Source organism: Rhinoderma darwinii, chromosome 1 (genome assembly GCF_050947455.1).
Source record: "Rhinoderma darwinii isolate aRhiDar2 chromosome 1, aRhiDar2.hap1, whole genome shotgun sequence".
In the NCBI taxonomy this organism is placed as follows: Eukaryota; Metazoa; Chordata; class Amphibia; order Anura; family Rhinodermatidae; genus Rhinoderma; species Rhinoderma darwinii.
The window spans coordinates 455,979,836-456,000,459 of NC_134687.1; the positions used below are offsets into that span (position 1 = coordinate 455,979,836).

The window sequence follows — 20,624 nt, forward strand, 5'->3', positions numbered from 1 at the left end:
GAACTAGTAAACCCCTGCTGCATTGTATATCACCAGCACAGAGGCTCCTCCACTGACACTGCTCTCTGCTTTATCATAACTGAAGATAACGAAAATCACTTAAATTTACCCATTCAGTTCCTTCTGCATTTCACGGCTTTAGAAGCTACAGGGTGGCCATAGCTGAAATGCAACAGGAACTTAATGGGTTAAGAAGCTGCCCGGGAGAACGGGACTCTGTATAAAACAATCAATTTCTGGACTCACAGTATTAGGCCTCATGCACACGACCGTATTTTTTCCCACCCGTAAATACTGGCGTAAATACGGGTCCGGTGTCACACGTATTCCACCCGTTTTGCACCAGTATTTACGAACCCGTGCTCGAAAATATGGGTCCGGTGTCACACGTATTCCACCCGTATTTACGAGCACGTTTTTGGCGGCAAAATAGCACTGCACTAATCGGCAGCCCCTTCTCTCTATCAGTGCAGGATAGAGAGAAGGGACAGCCTTTTCTGTAATAAAAGTTAAAGAAATTCATACTTACCCGGCCGTTGTCTTGGTGACGCGTCCCTCTCTTCACATCCAGCCCGACATCCCTGGATGACGCGGCAGTCCATGTGACCGCTGCAGCCTGTGATTGACCTGTGATTGGCTGCAGCGGTCACATGGCCTGAAACGTCATCCAGGACGTCGGGCCGGATGTCGAGAGAGACGCGTCACCAAGGCAACGGGCGGGAGACCGGACTGGAGGAAGCAGGAAGTTGTCGGTAAGTATGAACGTCTTTTATTTTTATTTTTTACAGGTTTATACTGATCGGTAGTCACTGTCCAGGGTGCTGAAAGAGTTACTGCCGATAAGTTAACTCTTTCAGCTCCCTGGACAGTGACTATTTACTGACGTCGCTTAGCAACGCTGCCGTAATGACGGGTGCACACATGTAGCCACCCGTCATTACGAGAGCTCCATAGACTTCTATGGACTGTCCGTGCCGTTATTACGGCCTGAAATAGGACATGTTCTATCTTTTTCAACGGCACGGGCACCTTCCCGTGAGAAAACGGGAAGGCACCCGTCGCCAATAGAAGTCTATGAGCCCGTTATTAGGGGTCGTAATTACGACCCGTAATAACGGGAGTTTTTACGGTCGTGTGCATGAGGCCTTACACAGTAGGTCCCATGCACACGACCGTAAAAAAAACTCCGTAATTGCGGACCGCAATATGGTCTGCAATTACGGACCCGCCCGGTTATATTAGCCGCGGACACCTTTCCGTATCGCTGCGGAAGGGTGTCCGTGCCGTAGAACTAGAACCGTGCCGGGGAATATGGAGAATGTCCTACTTTTCATTTTTTGCGGGCTGTGCACGAAAATGCGGCCTGCGAGTGTTGGCGGCTGGCCGTGCCCGCAATCGCGGTCTGTGATTACGGGCACGGCCGTGTGCATGAGGCCTTAGCCAACCCCAGTCCTCTCACAGCTGCTCCTGTTCAGTCGGCATTCACTGAAGTAGATGCGCTGTGCAGTGTGTCTGCTTGTTTATAAAGCTTGTTTTTCTCTCTCCTGCTATGGGGGTGGGGCCTGTAACGATTTCACGATTCGGGGCAAATCCAGGATCACACTAACTTAAAATGGCAAATTAATTGTATTAATTTGATTAATCGACCATCCCTACTTTAAAGAATAATACAGAATAAGCGTATTGCAACTGGTTATCTGTAAGAACTGCCTTATAAATGTCCAGACTCCTACATGTATGTCTACATGGTTTATATATTTCTAAACCTGACAAAATACATTCAACATTTCACAAAACAAATAAATTACTGAAATTAAATGCTAATCACACATAAAACCTACCCAAAAATAGTGCGGTACTATTATCTGTGGGTTTATTAAAACATACCGCAGATCCATTTGACTTCCAAAACGATATTATTGTACAAGACCCATTTTATAATAAAGTTGCGTTTTTGTTCTAAAATCAAAAACTTTTCTTGAAGAATTGGCGTGGAGTCTGACCATTACTGTAACCAATCAGATATAATTTGATAAATGATGGCAGAGGTCAAAGGGCATGACACGCTGACCAGACACCTCATTTATTTTAGCCTCTGAAGGAGATGGAACTTCAGTGGATAAAGTGTCACTTTTCCGAGAAAGGGATTTATCATCTCACTAGAGTGAACCATAATAACCAGTCAGACAGGAACTGGTCAAGCCAGGATAAATATCCCAGGGGAATGTCAGGTTTAAAGCTTTAGTTTGTTATGTAGTAAGATTCCTGCTGTCTGTACAATGTCTGGATAAATTTTTACATTTTTAAAAAAAAAATATTTTTAAGAACTGCTCCTTTGACAAAAAGAATGTTAAGAAGCTGTGGTCTTACCTCTAATTTTTTGGGGGTTTGTTTATTTTGTGCTGATGTAGAGCAGCTTTGTGCCACCTCACAACACAAAGTTGTGATCACTAACAATAGTCAGTGATAGCCAGGTGAAAATAGAAAATAAAAAGATTAAAAAAACGTTCACCTACACTACTTTTATAATTCCAGTGTACTCAAAAGTAATCTGTCAAGGTAGATAGAATGTCCTCTTCCTTGCAAATTTTAAAGCCTATGTACACCTGTGAAATAGTTTGTTGTTTTTTTTTAAAATAAAAATCATTCAGTCTATCAGTTTGTTTGCTTCAACTTTCTAAATACTTTTTATTAATAATTATTTTTACTTTTTGAGATGCAGCTGCTTTGTATCCTCTATACAGGAGCAGCTGTATTTTTCGCCGAAACCTGTATCCGCCAGGTTTCAGTGTCCGATGCAAGATCGAGCGGTTACCGATCACATAAACTCATAACTGGAATGTAATTGAACCCGTCTGTGCCGCTGATCTGACCGATCTGTTGCTCGGTGGTCCAAAATCCTGTTTTCAGATGAAAGTAAATTTTACATTTCATTTGGAAATCAAGGTCCCAGAGTCTGGAGGAAGAGTGGAGAGGCATCAATCCAAGTGTCTTGCGGTCCAGTGTGAAGTTTCCACAGTCAGTGATGGTTTGGGGGGCCATGTCTTCTGCTGGTGTTGGTTCACTGTGTTATATCAAGTCCAGAGTCCCCGCAGCCGTCTAGAAGGAAATTTTCGAGCACTTCATGCTTCCCTCGCCTGACAAGCTTTATGGAGATGCTGATTTCATTTTCCAGCAGGACTTGGCACCTGCCCACACTGCCAAAAGTACCAATACCTGGTGTAATAACCACAGTATCACTGTGCTTAATTGGCCAGCAAACTCGCCTGACCTAAACCCCATAGAGAATCTATGGGGTATTGTCAAGAAGAAGATGAGAGACACCAGACCCAACAATGCAGACGAGCTGAAGGCCGCTATCAAAGCAACCTGGGCTTCCATACCACCTCAGCAGTGCCACAGGCTGATCGCCTCCATGCCACGCCACATTGATGCAGTAATTCATGCAAAAGGCCCCTCGACCAAGTATTGAGTGTATATACTGTACATACTTTTCCGTAGGTCTACATGTCGGTATTAAAAAACATTTTTGAAATTGGGGTTATATAATCAAATTTTCTGGGAGACTAAATTTTGGGTTTTCATTAACTGTTAGGGTATGTTCACACGGTCTATTTTCAGCCATTTTTTGGGCTGTAAACACGCCCGAAAAACGGCTAAAAATATGTAAAAGTTATGGCTTACTGAATATGGAAAAAACATTTTTTTTTCTAACAAATAGTTTTTTATTTGTGAAAGGAGTAAAACATTAAAAAACCTATAAATTTGGTATCGCCGTAATCGTATTGACAAACAGAATAAAGTTTTTACCGCACGTGAAAGACATAAAAACGCAACCCAAAATAAAATGGAGGAATCACAGTTTTTTCCCAATTCCACCCCACATAGAATTTTTCAGTTTCCCAGTATGGTACTTTTAATGGTGCCAATAGAAACTACAACTCCTCCAGCACAAAAAAAACAAGCCTTCACACCACTCCATTGATGAAAAATAAAAAAAAAGTTATGGCTCATAGAAGGTGGGGAGTGTACAACAAAAAATGGCTTAGACTTCAAGGGGTTAATATCTAGAAACAATCAATGCCTTAACAGTAAGCTGAAGTGAATGTCCACCCCTGAATACCATTTTGGTTTATTTTTAATATTAATAGGTTAAAAATTGTGTGCTAAATAATTTCATATTGAATCTTTAGAGTTGGGAGCTTTATTTTTATAATAAAAAGCTCTAAATCCCCTACATAGACATAGATTTAAAATATAAAATGTCCTGTAGAGAGTAGAACAATTCTAAAAAGCCTTTAGCGTACATGAAAATGTGAAATTCGCTTGCTTCTATTATGAGAAACGAATGCTTGAAAATGCAGGCCCAAAGCCTAGTCTCCACTACTGCCAGATTCTAATGACATTTCCTGTAATGCTGTCCTGCAGAGCTTGTGTGGATTCAAATCAGAATCTACTATACTTATGTGAGTATGTATAAGTGAACATAGATACTGATACATTTCAACCAAATAAAAGGTCTCGATAACAAAACGGAAGTTGACGATATAGCACTAAGTATCGGGTAGCCATGCTGGGGACTGAGAATGAAAGTGGAGCCATGCTGGGGACAGAGAAGTAGAGTGAAGACATGATAGAAAAAGGAAAAAAAGAGTGTAAAGTACTATTCTGTAATGCCGTGTTCTTCAACCTGTGGCCCGCCACCTGTTATGAAACTCCAATCATGCACTACAAGTCTCCAATAGGGTAAACAGGAAAGCCACAGGTAAAAGACTACTGTTTACATGTTACACATAAGTTACAAGACTAGGTATAGGGCAGGAAAATACTTCCCAGATGCAGAGAATTCACAGAAAATGTCATAATATATTACTATATGCAAAATGCAAACTGTGGCACTGATTAAGTAATTTTGGGGTGTTTTATCATTTAGTGTATTTGTGTACTGCGCATGTTTGCTGACTGCATTACACACGTTATCCAGCATTCTGTAAACTTTTTTCTTTGAGACCACCTCCATAAAATACATATAGATACATAAACACACACGCAATTTTAGTGTGCCTAGTTTTTCAGAATAAATGGTTATATGCCTGTACAGGAGGAATAACGCTATTTCTGGCCATTATATGACTTGTATTCTGCCCTATTGTTCCCCTCTGCAGGCTCTATCACTAATTCTCATTTGTCTCTGAGCTAGTGGACGAAGCCTAAGGCCCCATGCACACAACCGTATATTTCATCCATCCGTAAATACAACCCTAATTGCACACAACCTATATTTCATCCATCCGTAAATACTGTCCGTAAATACGGATCCGTAGTCATTTATAAAAATCCATAAATCATCCACATGTATGGAACGGTGTCTATAAATACGGTCCATAGTGCATCCGTATTTACGGATCCGCAAAAAGAATTAAACCACAAATGATATGCAACATCTGAAAACCTGGCATCGCCTAGCAATGCTTTCGTAATTATGGACGGCTAAGGGTGCACATCTGTAGCCGTCCGTAATTATGGAAGCGCCCATAGACTTCAATGGGGAGTCAGTGCCATAAGGACATGTTCTATCATTTCCACGGCACGGACACCCATACGTAAAAATATAGAAATTAATGGGTCCGTAATTACGGATGAAAAATACGCACGTGTGCATGGGGCCTAACTGCTTTCATGTCTTCTATACACGGCAAACTTAGAAGAGGAGAATCCTGCTCTCCTATCTCTAGCTATCACACACATATATATATATATTATACAGCAGCATGGAGCAGATCATACAGCAGTAATGAGCAGTGTAGCTGAGAACACAGCACTATGGTGAGATACAACTTACCAGCAAGCTGCAGCACGTGTGTCTGACCAACTCAGTTTCTACTCCCCCTCCCCTCTCCATAGACTTGTATCGGCAGCGTGTCTGTCTCACTTTCTCTCTCTGCTCCCTTGTCCTGCTCCCCTTCCCTTCTCCATAGACTTGTATCAGCAGGCAGTGAAGAGACCCCCCCCCCCGCCAACCTTACGCAGTCCATCAATTTTGCTTTACAACAGGAGGTGGACAAGAGATTACAGGAAGAGAGACACATAGTGGCAGTAAATTCATACATAATTTGCATAGATAAAACAATTTCATTTTAACAGGAAGTAAATTACAAAGTTGATATATACCAGGTCTACTATTAGATTAGCATTCATTGTTTGAAATGTTAGTGTCCATTTCTTTTTATCTTTAAAGGGTAACTAAACTTTCAGAAAACTTCTGACATGTCATAAGTTTTGATCGATGGGGGTCTGCGCACTCAGACCTCCACTGATCGCTAAAACGAAGTGGCAGAAGCACTCGGGTGAACGCTGAGTCGGTTGGTTTCTGATTGGCTTTTCTCGGAAAGCAGAGCAGATGGTGTATGGGCTCAATAGAAAGTCTTTCCGAAAAAATATACGGGGTATCTGAATAACAATTGGCTGCAGTATTATCGCGTTTAGAGTGACCAGAAACTGTAAAAAGGAAGCAATTTCTTATGAATTCATGATGTTATTAAACTAGGGAAAATTATACTTTATAGGTCAAACTTTGGTTAATAAAACCGATTTACCTCAAATATCAAATTGTACATAGAGCACAAATCAGTTATAGATCCGTTTGTAACATATTTCATACAATGTTCAGAACACTTTCGCTGTGACATGAAATTCCATTGCTATTGTATTACAAATGTGTGTATGCCCTTCCACATTTAGCTCAGAATCTTATGGCCGTTTGTGGTCCATTTACAAATCCAATAGATTTCATTAAAATTGGGATTTGGTTCTTACAGAAAACTGCAGATTACAGTAACTTGTCGGTTTTCGGGCCTTAGAAGAGAATTCCCTCTGACACTTTTGGACTTTTAAGTGTGCCTATCCTTGTTATTTTTCCATATATCAGTAGTGTACATCAATACACAAAACTTTATAATATAGCTTATTAGGAGAAAGTAGCATCTTTTCACCTTCCAGCAGCCTATAGTTCCCCTTTCCCGGCCTCCAGGCTCTCTATAAATGTTCAAAAGTCTCCTCATTCACTAGAAAAAGTCTATGTACTGAAAGCTAGTAAATACTAGACGGGTAGGAGGGAGATGCAGCTGCACGATCTCCATCTCTCCGAGTGGCTTTGCGCACACAACAAGTGCTTACATCACACCGGGAAGAGTCTGAATGCTCAGCAAGAAAGGAGAGAGAAAATGTGCCTTTACTACCAGCAGAGATGGGGAAAACCCAAAATATGCAGGTGTGACACAACATTTCTGGCTGCACTACATCTGATATACAGATTTATTGGGTTTTTTTTCGGCTAAGATAGATACGCTTTTATTTTGCATTTAGTTTTGTGGGAATGTATAATGTGGATGCACACGCACACATGTAAGAAATAAATCAACGCAGCTAAAAAAGATGGAAGATAAACACTCTGTTGATGATACTACTCATTTATCTGAAAATGAAGACTTTGGCCATGTTTACACAGCACGCATTTGCCGTAGGCAAATCGGCTGTGGATTGTTTAGAAAATTTCCGACAGAAATCCTCAGCTGAAAGTCGAAGTTTCTGTCAAGGATTGGCTACCGGTTCTACACACGGATGAGCCAGATTGTAATTGAATGGAGATAATCTGCGATTTTTCAGCACAGAATTTGCAGCAATAACAAACATGCTGTGGATTTTAAGCTTTCCTTATTCCACGCTGATAGCTTCCACAGCGTGTGAATGGGGTGTAAAATACTCCTTTGACATGCATTGCCGATGGAATGTAAGCGGACTCCATTAACTCCTTCCCGACCGCCCACCGTCTTGATGTCAGGCGGTGCAGGTCCGCAGTCTACGTCGACGTCTTTTGGCGTCGCTGTAAGTGAGGCTGATGAGCACTGAGGTGAGACTGATGTAACTTACAGCTCCTGATCTCAGAGCAGCCTCCTGAACACAGCTGGGGTCGGAAAACATTCGGACCCCTGCTGTTTAACCCTTTGATCGCCGCGGTCTGTGACCGCGGCACGATCAAAGGGAATCCCCCTCTTTGATCGCATCACCGGGATTCCAATAATGCAATCAAACACCGGGGAATCCCTCTGCAGTCAGACCTAGGGACGTACAAAGGACCCCAGAGACGTCTGTTCCGTTTACCTGCTGTTCGGGCACACTATGTGCTGCCCTAACAGCAGCCTGTGTCATAGTGACACAGTGTAATGTATTAGAATACAGGACTAAGTAAAAAATAAAGTAATAAATAAAGTTATCCCTTAATGGGATTAAAAATATAAAAAAAGTAACAAAAAAATAAACAAATAAAAAAAGTCCCACAAAAAGAGTCATTATTTTGCATAAAATATATTTTATTGCCCCCACATTACATACACTACCGTTCAAAAGTTTGGGGTCACTTAGAAATTTCCTTATTTTTGAAATTAAATGTTAAATACTTTTGTGTCAAAAAAGACAAAAGTATAATAGGTATGATACCTTTATTGGCTAACCATAAAAGTTCTATATGCAAGCTTTCAGAGCGCAGAGCTTGCATATAGAACTTTTATGGTTAGCCAATAAAGGTATCATACCGATTATACTTTTGTCTTTTTTGACACAAAAGTATTTAACATTTCATATTGTCTCTGGCTAACACGGTACTACACTATTTTTTACTTATTTTTGAAAGAAAAGCACAGCTTTTTTCAATGAAGATAACATTAAATTAATCAGAAATACACTCTATACATTGTTAATGTGCTAAATGACTATTCTAGCTGCGAACGTCTGGTTTTTAATGCAATATCTACATAGGTGTATAGAGGCCCATTTCCAGCAACCATCACTCCAGTGTTCTAATGGTGTTTGCTAACTGTGTTAGAAGGCTAATGGATGATTAGAAAACACTTGAAAACCCTTGTGCAATTATGTTAGCACCGCTGTAAACAGTTTTGCTGTTTAGAGGAGCTATAAAACTGACCTTCCTTTGAGCTAGTTGAGAATCTGGAGCATTACATTTGTGGGTTCGATTAAACTCTCAAAATGGCTAGAAAAAGAGAGCTTTCATGTGAAATGAAATGAAGGCTATTCCATGCGAGAAATTGCCAAGAAACTGAAGATTTCCTACAACGGTGTGTACTACTCCCTTCAGAGGACAGCACAAACAGGCTCTAACCAGAGTAGAAAGAGAAGTGGGAGGCCCCGCTGCACAACTGAGCAACAAGATAAGTACTCTAGTTTGAGAAATAGACGCCTCACAGGTCCTCATCTGGCAGCTTCATTAAATAGTACCCGCAAAACGCCAGTGTCAACGGCTACAGTGAAGAGGTGACTCCGGGATCCTGGCCTTCAGGGCAGAGTGGCAAAGAAAAAGTCATATCTGAGACTGGCTAATAAAAGGAAAAGATTAATATGGGCAAAAGCACACAGACATTGGACAGAGGAAGATTGGAAAAAAGTGTTATGGACAGACGAATCGAAGTTTGAGGTGTTTGGATCACACAGAAGAACATTTGTGAGACGCAGAACAACTGAAAAGATGCTGGAAGAGTGCCTGACGCCATCTGTCAAGCATGGTGGAGGTAATGTGATGGTCTGGGGTTGCTTTGCTGCTGGTAAAGTGGGAGATTTGTACAAGGTAAAAGGGATTTTGAATAAGGAAGGCTATCACTCCATTTTGCAACGCCATGCCATACCCTGTGGACAGCGCTTGATTGGAGCCAATTTCATCCTAAAACAGGACAATGACCCAAAGCACACCTCCAAATTATGCAAGAACTATTTAGGGAAGAAGCAGGCAGCTGGTATTCTATCTGTAATGGAGTGGCCAGCGCAGTCACCAGATCTCAACCCCATAGAGCTGTTGTGGGAGCAGCTTGACCGTATGGTACGCAAGAAGTGCCCATCAAGCCAATCCAACTTGTGGGAGGGCCTTCTGGAAGCCTGGGGTGAAATTTCTCCCGATTACCTCAGCAAATTAACAGCTAGAATGCCAAAGGTCTGCAATGCTGTAATTGCTGCAAATGGAGCATTCTTTGACGAAAGCAAAGTTTGAAGGAGAAAATTATTATTTCAAATAAAAATCATTATTTCTAACCTTGTCAATGTCTTGACTATATGTTCTAGTCATTTTGCAACTCTTTTGATAAATATAAGTGTGAGTTTTCATGGAAAACACTAAATTGTCTGGGTGACCCCAAACTTTTGAACGGTAGTGTAAAAACAAAAAAACTACACATATTGGGTATCTACACGACCGTAATAACCTGACAAATTAATTTAACAGGTTATTTAGTGTGAAACACGAACAGGATAAAAATGAAACAAGAAAAACAATGCAGAGAATCGCTTTTTCCTATATTCACGCCGTAAAAAAAATATTTTTTTTACCCTCAAACTGCGTGGAAAAAAAATACTATTTCTCTCACATAAAACAAGGCTTCATACAGCCACGTCAATGAAAAAATAAAAAAGTTATGGCTGCTGAAAGGCAGAGAGGCGAAACCAGAAAAATTTAGCTGTCATTAAGGTCTTTTCAGGCCCGGTCATTAAGGGGTTAAGGATTGTGTACATGGCCTTAGAGAAGACATCCATCGGACACATCTCCTGAGCCTGGCACATTACATTGGCCCTGACCCAGTGAATAAGATCGGATCAGAAACCTTACTGCCTACGCTGCATGTCCCTGTCATAAACTCATGCTACTCTCATATAGGGAAGCATGATCTAAGTGACAGGTCCCCTTTAATTTCTCATATTACTGGTTTTTAATATTTCATTTTAGCAACTGACACTTATGTAAAATACCTGGAGGTTATAAAGCTATCAACAGCACATTTACAAAACATCATGTACTTTCTAGTTAGTAATTCTAGATGTGTGATTACTCACAGGGTTTCCTTATCTGCACAATTACGTAGCCTATTAAACAATAAATCAGATGAAAAACAAAAAAAACTTGCTTGATGCAAGAGGATTCTCTACTGCGATATAATGTTTGTTGCCCTAAATGCTTAAAGAGGCTCTGTCACCACATTATAAGTGGCCTATCTTGTACATAATGTGATCGGCGCTGTAATGTAGATTACAGCAGTGTTTTTTATTTAGAAAAACGATCATTTTTGACGGAGTTATGACCTATGTTAACTTTATGCTAATGACTTTCTTAATGGATAACTGGGAGTGTTTTACTATATGACCAAGTGGGCGTTGTACAGAGGAGTGTATGACGCTGACCAATCAGCGTCATACACTTCTCCCCATTCATTTACTCTGCACATAGCGATATAGCTATATCACTATGTGCAGCCACATAAACACACTATAACATTACTGCAGTGTACTGACAATGAATATACATTACCTCCAGCCAGGACGTGATGTGTATTCAGAATTCTGTGTGAGATTTACAGCAAGGCAAGCGTAATCTCGTTTGAAATGACAGTTTACAGCGTAATCTCGCGAGACTACACCTGCTATGCTGTAAATCACAGAGAAGTGCAGAGAAGTGGTCATGATTCTGAATACACATCCCGTCCTGGCTGAAGGTAATGTCTATTCATTGTCAGGACACTGCAGTAACGTTAGTGTGTGTATGTGGCTGCACATAGTGATCTAGTAATAACACTTTGTGCTGTGTAAATGAATGGGGAGAAGTGTATGGCGCTGATTGGTCACTGATTGGTCAGCGTCATACAGTTCTCTTCACAACGCCCACTTGGTCAAAAAGTAAAACACGCCCAGTTGTCCATTGAGAAACTCATTAGCATAAAGCTAATATAGGTCATAACTCCGTCAAAAATGATCATTTTCTAAAGAAAAAACACTGCTGTAATCTACATTACAGCGCCGATCACATCATGTACAATAGAGGCCACTTATAATGTGGTGACAGAGCCTCTTTAATATTATCAGGTAAGCAGTCTTATACAGTTTATACGGACTGCTGTCCTTATACTATACAATATATGGCATTATTTAAGCACAGTCAGATCAGAAACCTCAGGTCAGGAGGGTGAGTAGAGGCAAGACTACTTGGTGCTATGTTTGTTCAAGCCCTGGACCTTACCTGGTCTGGTCATATTACTATGTTAACAGAGTGATAGGGTAGAGTAATAATACTGTGCAGGAGATATGGGAGGGATCCTGCAGCTCACCTGACACTTGGCATGTGTGTCGTGGACATCGCACGGAATCTCGTGTCGGCACATGGCACACGATGGATGAGGACAGGCAAGGCAGAGGGTTGAATCCAGCGATGTAGAGGATAAAATGGAAACTTTCCAAGTTTACTGAGTATCAAAGTTAAAACAGGGTCCAGAGGAAGCTATTTAGCTAAATAGCCATGATTAAGGACGTGCACAACGTCTGAAACGCGTAGGCCCCAAGACTGGACCGAGACACTCTCCTACCTGCACACCAGGATTCCTTCCTCTGGACCCTGTTTTAACTTTGATACTCAGTAAACTTGGAAAGTTTCCATTTTATCCTCTACATCGCTGGATTCAACCCTCTGCCTTGCCTGTAATAATACTGTGGTATTGGAAATGTATAATAATACAGGTTACCATCACTATTTTAATGTAGAAATAACAATCTCTTTACCATCACATGCCTCCCTAGTTTTTTTAGTAAAGCTTTATGAACTCTTATACTGTAAGAAAACCAAACTGTAGAGGTGACCATACTGGTTTCAACTGCAAGATATCGGACCTAAGATACATCCAAAATACCCTACAACAATTTTGAGTTCATCACTTACTTTATTTTCACCAATTATGCAATTTTGATGTCTCAATGTCTTCTACACTCACAGAACTGTGAAATAGATGTTATTACTACAGTGTATGGTGTTCCTATTACAAACTGTATTGTTATTACTTATTGTAACCTGTCCAATGTTTGTGGACAATTGTTCTTCTATTTGTTTTGTTCTGAAAACTTAATAAAATCAGTCAAAAACAAAATACCCTAACAACAATCTTTCCTGTACTTTACGGGTTAAGAACAATTGTGCTGTTCCCATAGTTTTTTCATAAATCATAAGATTAGGAGATAAATGGAGAAAATATATACTGATGTGGTTTTCAGTCAAGTATACAGAGCGGATGCGTTGAGTACTATTTATTAATACAATTGTACCATTTTCTGGGGTTATGTGAGTGACTCACTAACTTTTTCCTATGTGCTTTTGGTCCAAAATAAGTGTGGATGATGCTCACTCAATGCAAGTAAATTCCTGTCAAGGAATGCTCTGAGACATCTTACCCTCACCCTATAAATTCATGAAACGTATAGGGGTTGTCTCATATAGACAACCCCTTTAGAGACGGAAGCAGTCTGGAGGAAGAGTGGAGAGGCATCAATCCAAGTTGCTTGCGGTCCAGTGTGAAGTTTCCACAGTCAGTGATGGTTTGGCGGCCATGTCATCTGCTGGTGTTGGTCCACTGTCTTATATCAAGTCCAGAGTCAACGCAGCCGTCTACCAGGACATTTTCAAGCACTTCATGCTTCCCTCTGCTGACAAGCTTTATGGAGATGCTGATTTCATTTTCCAGCAGGACTTGGCACTTGCCCACACTGCCAAAAGTACCAATACCTGGTTTAATAACCACAGTATCTCTGTGCTTGATTGGCCAGCAAACTCGCCTGACCTAAACCCCATAGAGAATCTATGGGGTATTGTCAAGAGGGAGATGAGAGACACCAGACCCAACAATGCAGACGAGCTGAAGGCCGCTATCAAAGCAACCTGGGCTTCCATAACACCTCAGCAGTGCCACAGGATGATCGCCTCCATGCCACGCCGCATTGATGGAGTAATTCATGTAAAAGGAGCCCCGACCAAGTATTGAGGGCATATACTGTACATACTTTTCAGTAGGCCTACATTTCGGTATTAAAAATAATTTTTGAAATTGGTCTTATATAATATCCTCATTTTCTGAGAGACAAAATTTGGGGTTTTCATTAACTGTTCGCCATAATCATCAACATTAAAAGAAAAAAATGCTGGAAATAGATCACTCTGTGTATAATGAATCTATAGAATACACGAGTTTCACTTTTTGAATTGAATTACTGAAATAAATTAACTTTTTGATGAGATTCTAATTAATTGCAAAGGACTAGTATGTACACGGACTTTCCTGCCTAGCCTAACAATTCTATAAATAGCCATTCAATTAGTATTTTTTTTTGCCTAACTATATTCAAAAGCAGATTAAAATTGTACAATAAGATATATGCTATAAAAAGTACACTTTAAGAAAAGGTATTAAAACATACATCCTTCTATTATTTAGCATTTGCAATATTTTATGATATCTTCACTAGGGATGATGTCTAAAATATTGTAAATTATAATGCAGTCTTTTACATATATATATATATATACATATATATATATATATATATATATATATGTGGTATAAGAAATTACAGCACGGTAAAACATACAGCTACACAGGTGATTCATTTTAGGTTGAAATCCAATTAGAAATATGTGTAAGTTATTAAATAGGGATGACAACACTTTTATTTGTGGACTTTCAAAGCAGACGGAGTCAAAAACTCAAAACCCTTGACAAGATAAGTAAAGCCAAGATGCCCTGAAACAAAGGATGCCTTGAATCCACAAAGTCTGTTGCCAGGTGATCCGTGACGGCATGACCAGACATCCCATGGGAGTCATTAGGTCGAATAATTCTTCATCCTGGTCCTTATGACTAAACACTAGGCTAAATTTTACCTATACTGCTTATTATGTTTGGACAACAGAAATGATAAGTTAATGAAAGTTTATGCTATGTGGACACGACAAAACTTTTTTAAAGTCCGTTCCGCACAATTTTGTGGGCTTCAGAGCTGAAATCTCCCAGCATTCTTTGTTCGTTAAATGCCTACACAAAACTTATGCTGGTGATTTGAATTCTGGGAAGTATAATTTTTACACGTCACGCTGTCAAAGATATGTCTGTCGAAAAGCTTGTCAATTGTTTCTAATAGCAACCATCAGAATTGTGAATGTAGACCCGGATTACAGTACAGGCTGCGACTAAGGAACACTACAAGATATCTAGCGATATCTAAACTAAAATTGTGCTCAAAAGGTGAACCTACTCTTTTAGTGGGTACATTTAGCTCAGAAGTTACTAGGTAGATTAGAGAAAATTTGTACAGATCAACTAATAACTTTAGTGACTAGGCTAACCTGCCAAAGTTTCATGCACATAGCCATTCCCCATGCGCCATCTGCTGTAGAAGGCATTGAGCTTATAATCTTTTTGGATTCCATGTCCATAACTTGAACCTGTAAAATGGAGAAGAAGTAAAGAAGTAAAGTTTACATTGTAAGGAAAGAGCATATTAGAAAATAAACGGCATGTCCTCCTTGTGTAGTTTATTAGTTTTATAGATTAGGATCTATAAAAATAGAAAACTACCTAATGATTATATAGTTTATGAAGCCTCCTTTTACATAACAATCACACCGTTATACTACACCTAGAAACAAAAAGGGAAAAAATAACAGACATTTTATGGAGCATATGCTATAAAACTATTACAATGTAAACAAACATTTGCTCAGGTAATTGCAGATATTTTTACACATACTTACTGGTACCTGAAGATCATTAAAGATACAGTATACACATATTACAGTAAATTTCCAGACAAACAAAAAGTCTTGAAATAATGCAGTGCAAGTGTCAATACAGATGCACATCAGAATATGCTTAGAGAAACCTTCCTGCACAAAAACAACCACTTCGAACACCCACACCTCTATGATGATGGAAAGTTGGGTTTATGCTGAAGGGTTTCTTAACCGCTACGCACTGCTAGTCTAGAAGTATACACCATACGGACAAAAGTTTTGGGATACCTACACATTATACCTACAGGAGCTGTTATGACATTCCATTCTAAATCCATAGGCATTAATAGGAATTTGGTCCCCCCTTTGCAGTAAAACAGCTTCTACTCTTTTGGGAAGGCTTTCTACAAGTTTTTGGAGTTTGTCTTTCAGAATTTTTGCCTATTCATCCAGAAAAGCATTTGTGAGGGCACACACTGATGTTGGATGGGAGGGCCTGGTTTGCAATCTCCATTCTAGTTAATCCCAAAGGTGTTGGATGTGGTTGAAGTCAGGGCTCCGTGTGGGCCAGTCAAGCTCTTCCACACCAAACTCACCCCACCATGTCTTTATGGACATTGCTTTGTGCACTGAGGCACAGTCATACTGGAACAGAAAAGGGCCGAACCTCAAACTGCTCCCACAAAGTTGGAAACATACAATTGTCCAAAGTGTCCTGGTATGCTGAAGCATTAAGATTTCCCTTCACTGATAATATGGTACCTAGGCCAACCCCTAAAAAACAACCCCATAGCATTATTCCTCCTTCACCAAACTTTACAGCTGGCCCAATGCAGTCAGGCAGACACAGACTCGTCAATCCGACTGTCAGAAAGAGAAGCATGATTCGTAACTGAACACATTTTCACTACTCCAGAGTCTAGTGGCGGGGTGCCTTACACCATTCCATCTGATGCTTGGCATTGTGCTTGGTAATGTAAGGTTTGCAGCAAAGGAAGGGAAGAACATGCAGCACTCACCATAATAATAAAACTTTATTCCTTTATTATGACATCTTAAAATAGGCCACTTCTTAGGAAGGATGTAGCAGACGGCAACAAGGTAACAGCCTGTTTCATGCTAAATAGCGCTTCTTCTGACCCGACTTACCTGGCGTCTCCAGCGTGGTTTTACAGACCCGCTTGGCGCCGTCACCACAGCAATCACTCAAACTTCCCGCGCACAGCAGCCAATTCTAGAGCAATTGCTTCAGCGCGTCAATGAACTCGTCACACGACAGCATGATGACAACAACGTGTCGGTCACCTGACCGTTCCAACGCGCTCTAAACTAATTCTGAGGGATACACCTACAAAGAGGACTGAGTCTATTACTACACTGTTATCCTACTGAGTCATGTGACTTGCGAAGGATCGACGGAGAGATAGACGACACCCAACATCTCTCGGACGGTGCAAACTGCTTTACAATGCTCTCCTAGAGAAAGGTATATAATTAACCTCTGCTGGCACAGGCAGGAGTTCTCGGGTCCAGAGCATAGGGGAAGTCATACATTTATTTTTATATAACAGCCAGGGGTAATTAGTGGATGTTCTGCTTAAACACATCCACTAGTGCATTTAATACTTAACTCTTTCTTTCCTACCCTCTATCCTGCATAACTAAGAAGTGTATTAAAACAATAATCACAATCTCTATTGTGTTATATAAAAATAAATGTATGACTTCCTCTATGCTCTGGACCCGAGAACTCCTGCCCGCGCCAGCAGAGGTTAATTATATACCTTTCACTAGGAGAGTATTGTAAAGCCGTTTTCCCCGCCCAAGAGACGTTTCATGGGCGTCTATCTCTCCGTCGATCCTTCACGAGTCACGTGACTCAGTAGGATGACAAGGTAGTAATAGACTTGGTCCAACTCTTTGTTGGTGTATCCCTGAGAATTAGTTTGGAAGGCGTCGGAACAGTCAGGTGACCGACGCGATGTTGTCATCATGCGGTCACGTGACCTTCATTGACGTACTGGAGCAATTGCTCTAGAATTGGCTGATGTGCGCAGGAAGTTTGAGTGGTTGCTGTGTTGATGGCACCGAGCGGGGCTTTAAAACCACGCTGGAGACGTCAGGAAAGTCAGGTCAGAAATTTTAAAGAGGCTCTGTCACCAGATTATAAATGCCCTATCTCCTACATAATCTGATCGGCGCTGGAATGTAGATAACAGCAGTGGTTTTTATTTTGAAAAACGATCATTTTTGAGCAAGTTATGAGCAATTTTAGATTTAGTTTCTTAATGCCCAACTGGGCGTGTTTTTACTTTTGACCAAGTGGGTGTTGTAAAGAAGTGTTTGAGGCTGACCAATCAGTGACCAATCAGTGACATACACTTCTCATTGTTCCAGCCCAGCATGATCCACAGCACAGTGAGATTGTGCAGTGAAAGAAGCTGGGCTGGAACAATGAGAAGTGTATGACACTGATTGGTCACTGATTGGTCAGCCTCATACACTTCTTTACAACACCCACTTGGTCAAAAGTAAAAACACGCCCAGTTGGGCATTAAGAAACTAAATCTAAAATTGCTCATAACTTGCTAAAAAATGATCGTTTTTCAAAATAAAAACCACTGCTGTTATCTACATTCCAGCGCCGATCAGATTATGTAGGAGATAGGGCATTTATAATCTGGTGACAGAGCCTCTTTAAGATGTCATAATAAAGGAATGAAGTTTTATCGTTATGGTGTGTGCCGCATGTTCTACCCTTCCTTCTCTGCTTTTACATTATAAATACTATTATATATGCTGAGCACCATCGAGTTTATTAAGGAACCCCTGATAACAATATACAAAAAACATCAGTGAAATTATTGTCTAATGGTAGTGTCAACTTCCTCTTCTCTTGTGTGTGATGTAAGGCTTGCATGCAGCGGCTCGGCCATGGGAACCCATGCCATGAAGCATTCGGCGCATAATTTTTGTCCGGATATTAATGCCATAGGAGGTTAGGAACTCTGCAGTTATTGAGTTAGCAGAGCGTTGGCGACTTATGAACTATGCGCCTCCGTACTCAATGACCCTGCTATGTAACTTTACTCAGGGTCTACCACTACGTGGCTGAGTTGCTGTGGTTCCTAAATGCTTTCACTTTGCAATACTACCACTCACAGTTGATCGTGAAATATTTAGGAGGGTATAAAATTCATGAACTGACTTGTTGTGACGATGGCATCCTATTACAGTACCATGCTCTAATTCAGTGAGCTCTTCAGAACAACCCATTCTATCACAAATGTCTGTACATGCAGACTGCATGGCTAGGTGCGTGATGTTATACATCTGTGGCAATGGGACTGAATGAAATACCGGAATTCAATGATTAGGTGTGTCCCAATACTTTTGCCCATATAGTGTATGTCCTTGCTGCCTAAGCCCCATTTAGCCAGGGCATAATGTATATCTACATTTCTAACTTTAATGGCATATTGTGCTGCATGACGCTCTGCCATTTAAAATATCGGGCTGACACAGTTTAATTATCATCTCTCTATCCCAAAAAGCACTAAACAAAGTGAGCTCTGTGTTAAGTGCTGGGACCCAAATGCAGGAAACTACCTTACTGTGTTCGGACCGTTGCTATAGAAACCTGTGATGCCACAATGATGTCACAGGCTTCCAACTGTGACATGGAGGAATGGAGTATGCTGGGAGAACATGATCTATGTCATCCCACCATTGCTCTGTATGCAAATCACTGCTAACAGTGGCCAGCAGCCATTAGATCACTATTATATGTGATCTGCATAAAATTCAATGCTGGGAAAACATAGATCATGTCATCCCAACATCCTCCAGCCCCAAGGCAAACAAGTTAAATAAGTCAGTAAATTATTTTATTTTTTAAAATGTAATAAAAAAAAACTAAAAATGTATTAAAATAAAAAAATAATTTAAAAAAAATTCATTCGGAAAGTCTACAGACCTTTTCACTTTTTCCACATTTTGTTAAGTTGAGGCCTTGTGCTAAAATAAAAAAAATTCACGTTTTTCCCCCATCATTCTGCACTCAATATCCCATAATGACAAAGTGAAAACAGAATGTTAGTAATCTTTACTAATTTATTGAAAAGGAAAAACTAAAATATTGCATTGACATAAGTATTCAGACCATAGTTACATAGTTTGTATGGTTGAAACACATGTCCTTCAAGTTCAACCAAGGGATGGGAAAATGGAAGGTAAAAATTTCTACACATAGGAGCGAATATTTTTTGGTTCTAGGAAATTATCCAAGCCTTTTTTAAAGCCATCTACGGTCCCTGCTGTGACCAGCTCCTGTGGTAGGCTATTCCATAGATTCACAGTTCTCACAGTAAAGAAGGGTTGTTGCCTCTGCAGGTTGAACCTTTTTTCTCCAGACGGAGGGAGTACACCTTGTTTTTTGAGGGGGTTTTACATGGAACAGGATTTCACCATATTTTTTTGTATGTGCCATTAATATATTTATATAAATTAATCATGTCCCCCCTTAGTCGTCTTTTCTCAAGGCTAAATAGGTTTAATTCTTTTAATCTTTCCTCATAACTTAGATTCTCCATGCCCCTTATTAGCTTCGTTGCTCTTCTTTGTATTTTTTCAGACTCCAGGGCATCCTTTCTATGAACTGGAGCCCAGAACTGAACTGCATATTCTAGATGAGGCCTCACTAATGCTTTGTATAGTGGTAATATTACATCCCTGTTCCACGAGTCCATGTCTCTTTTAATACACGACAATATCTGGCTGGCCTTTGAAGCAGCTGATTGACATTGCATGCTGTTATTTAGTCTATGATCTACAAGTACACTCAGATCCTTCTCAACAAGCGAATCCCCCAGTGTAGCTCCCCCTAGGACATATGATGTATGCAGGTTGTTGGTACCCAGATGCATAACTTTACATTTATCTACATTAAACTTAATTTGTTTAAATCTGCTTGCAATTCACGAACATCTTCCATAGACTGAACTATATTACATAGCTTGGTGTCATC

General features: G+C 40.3%; 1 protein-coding gene across 2 annotated transcripts in view; it reads right to left on the reverse strand.

Moving 5' to 3' along the window:
• The window catches only part of GNB1L (G protein subunit beta 1 like), an 80,650-nt gene that overhangs the window by 8,519 nt on the left and 51,507 nt on the right, over window positions 1–20,624 (reverse strand). For both annotated transcript variants that reach the window (XM_075832448.1, XM_075832440.1), the window contains exon 5: window positions 15,212–15,310. In XM_075832448.1, the coding sequence (XP_075688563.1) occupies window positions 15,212–15,310 (99 nt within the window). The remainder of the gene's footprint in view (window positions 1–15,211; window positions 15,311–20,624) is intronic.